Genomic DNA, 1,636 nt, shown 5'->3' on the forward strand with positions numbered 1-1,636 from the left:
GCGTCACGCGCGTGGCTTTTGGCATGCCGAAGAGGGATTGGAGAGAGTCCAGGGGAGCGGCTACGGGCCGCTCGGACGCCATGGTGGCGCTTGCCGAATGCCAATCGAGAGGTCGAAGCGCCGTCGCTCGTGGCGCTTCGACAGCCGCCGCGCCGGGAGCCGGCGCCGGGGGTCGTCGCCGCCGCCGCCCCGCGCGCACTCGTCGCCCTCCGCCCGCCGCGCTCGAGCTACGCACCGCCCCCTAGAGGGCCCCGCCGCGCGCGGCGAGGAGGTCGAGCTCGCCCTGGAGCGTGGCCTGGCGGAAGTTCAGGCGGCACGCGGGCACGTTCGTGCAGTCCGGGTTCTCGTCGTTGTGGAGGTCCATGCGCTCCTCGTCGCTGAAGGCCGCGACGCACGAGTTGCGCGCGATCTCGCACATGTCCACGGAGCTCAGCGCGAAGGCGTGGCGCGCCGTCGCGTACTCCTCGAGGAGGGGCGTCGGCGTCGTGTGGAACATGAGCGGGTCGTCCGTCGTGAGCGCGACGCAGAGGCCGCGCTTGAAGAGCGTCGGGAACGGGTTCTGCGCGTACTTCAGGAAGAGCACGGAGTTGGAGATGGGCGACACGCCGATGGGCACCTGCGCCGCGTAGTAGAGGTACTGGAGCGCGACGGCCTCCTGCTGCGTCTCCAGATTGATGCCGTGCGACACGCCGTCGCTGAAGAGGAACGCGGTCGCCAAGTGGTCCGCGGGCCCCGCCTCGCCCGCGTGGGGCTTGAAGGTCAGCGGGCTCGACCGGAGCTTCCTCGCCCGCAGGAGCGCGTTGAGCCGCGCCACATTCTCGTGCATGTAGTACGCGTAGTAGCCGTAGGGCGGATTCTTCTCCGACGTCCAGTCGTCCGCGCCGCAGAGCCCCGCGAGGTCCGGGTGGTCCTCGATGGACTCGTCGTCGACCGTGTCGATGACGCGGATCTTGTCCAAAAGCCACTTGACGTCGTCGTCCTCGTCGGACAGCGCCGCCTCGAACAGCGGCCCCCAGAAGTTGCGGAGCATGCCTCCGAACGACGTCACTGCGCCCATGCGGCGCCAGACCGGGTAGACGCGCGGCAGCTGGATCGCGATCAAGACGCCGGGCATCTCGTCGACCTGCCAGCGGCGCACCCATCTCGCGAAGGTCTTCCACTCGCTCGGCTTGCGGCCGTAGATGGAGAAGCGCGGCTCGAGGAACGCGCCCGCGCCCTCGTGCGCGACGCCCGCGCATTCGCGGACCATGGCCGCGAGGTACTCGCCCTCGAGGGCCTCGTAGCCCATGAACAACGACTTGAGCTCGCGGCTGCCGAGGGGCGTGAAGGCCGCGTTGAAGTTCTTGAAGTTGCCGAACATGCGGTAGCTCGCCTGCACGTTCAAGGACTCCGCGTTGTGCTCGCCCTTGGTCTGGAAGCCCGCGCCGCGCATGGCGGAGCCCACCGTCTTGCCCTTGTCGTCCAGCGGCCGGTCGCGGTCGCGCTCGTAGATGCGGCGCATGAACTGGTCGAGCTGCACGGCCGTCATCATCGCGGACGCGTGGATGTGCGTGTCGGCCTTGGCGACGGAGTGGAAGTCCGTGTTGCACTTGGCCTGGTCCTCGTGCTCCCGGTACTGGTGCTCGAGGTCGTACAT

General features: G+C 69.0%; 1 protein-coding gene across 1 annotated transcript; it reads right to left on the reverse strand.

Moving 5' to 3' along the window:
- Window positions 1-241: 241 nt before the first annotated feature.
- Window positions 242-1,636, reverse strand: AURANDRAFT_26175 (hypothetical protein; the record flags this gene model as incomplete). The annotated part of the gene is made up of 1 exon (XM_009038914.1): window positions 242-1,636. The coding sequence occupies one exon, from the start codon at window positions 1,634-1,636 to the stop codon at window positions 242-244; it is 1,395 nt and encodes a 464-aa protein (XP_009037162.1).

Source organism: Aureococcus anophagefferens (assembly GCF_000186865.1).
Source record: "Aureococcus anophagefferens unplaced genomic scaffold AURANscaffold_9, whole genome shotgun sequence".
Classification (NCBI taxonomy): domain Eukaryota; class Pelagophyceae; order Pelagomonadales; family Pelagomonadaceae; genus Aureococcus; species Aureococcus anophagefferens.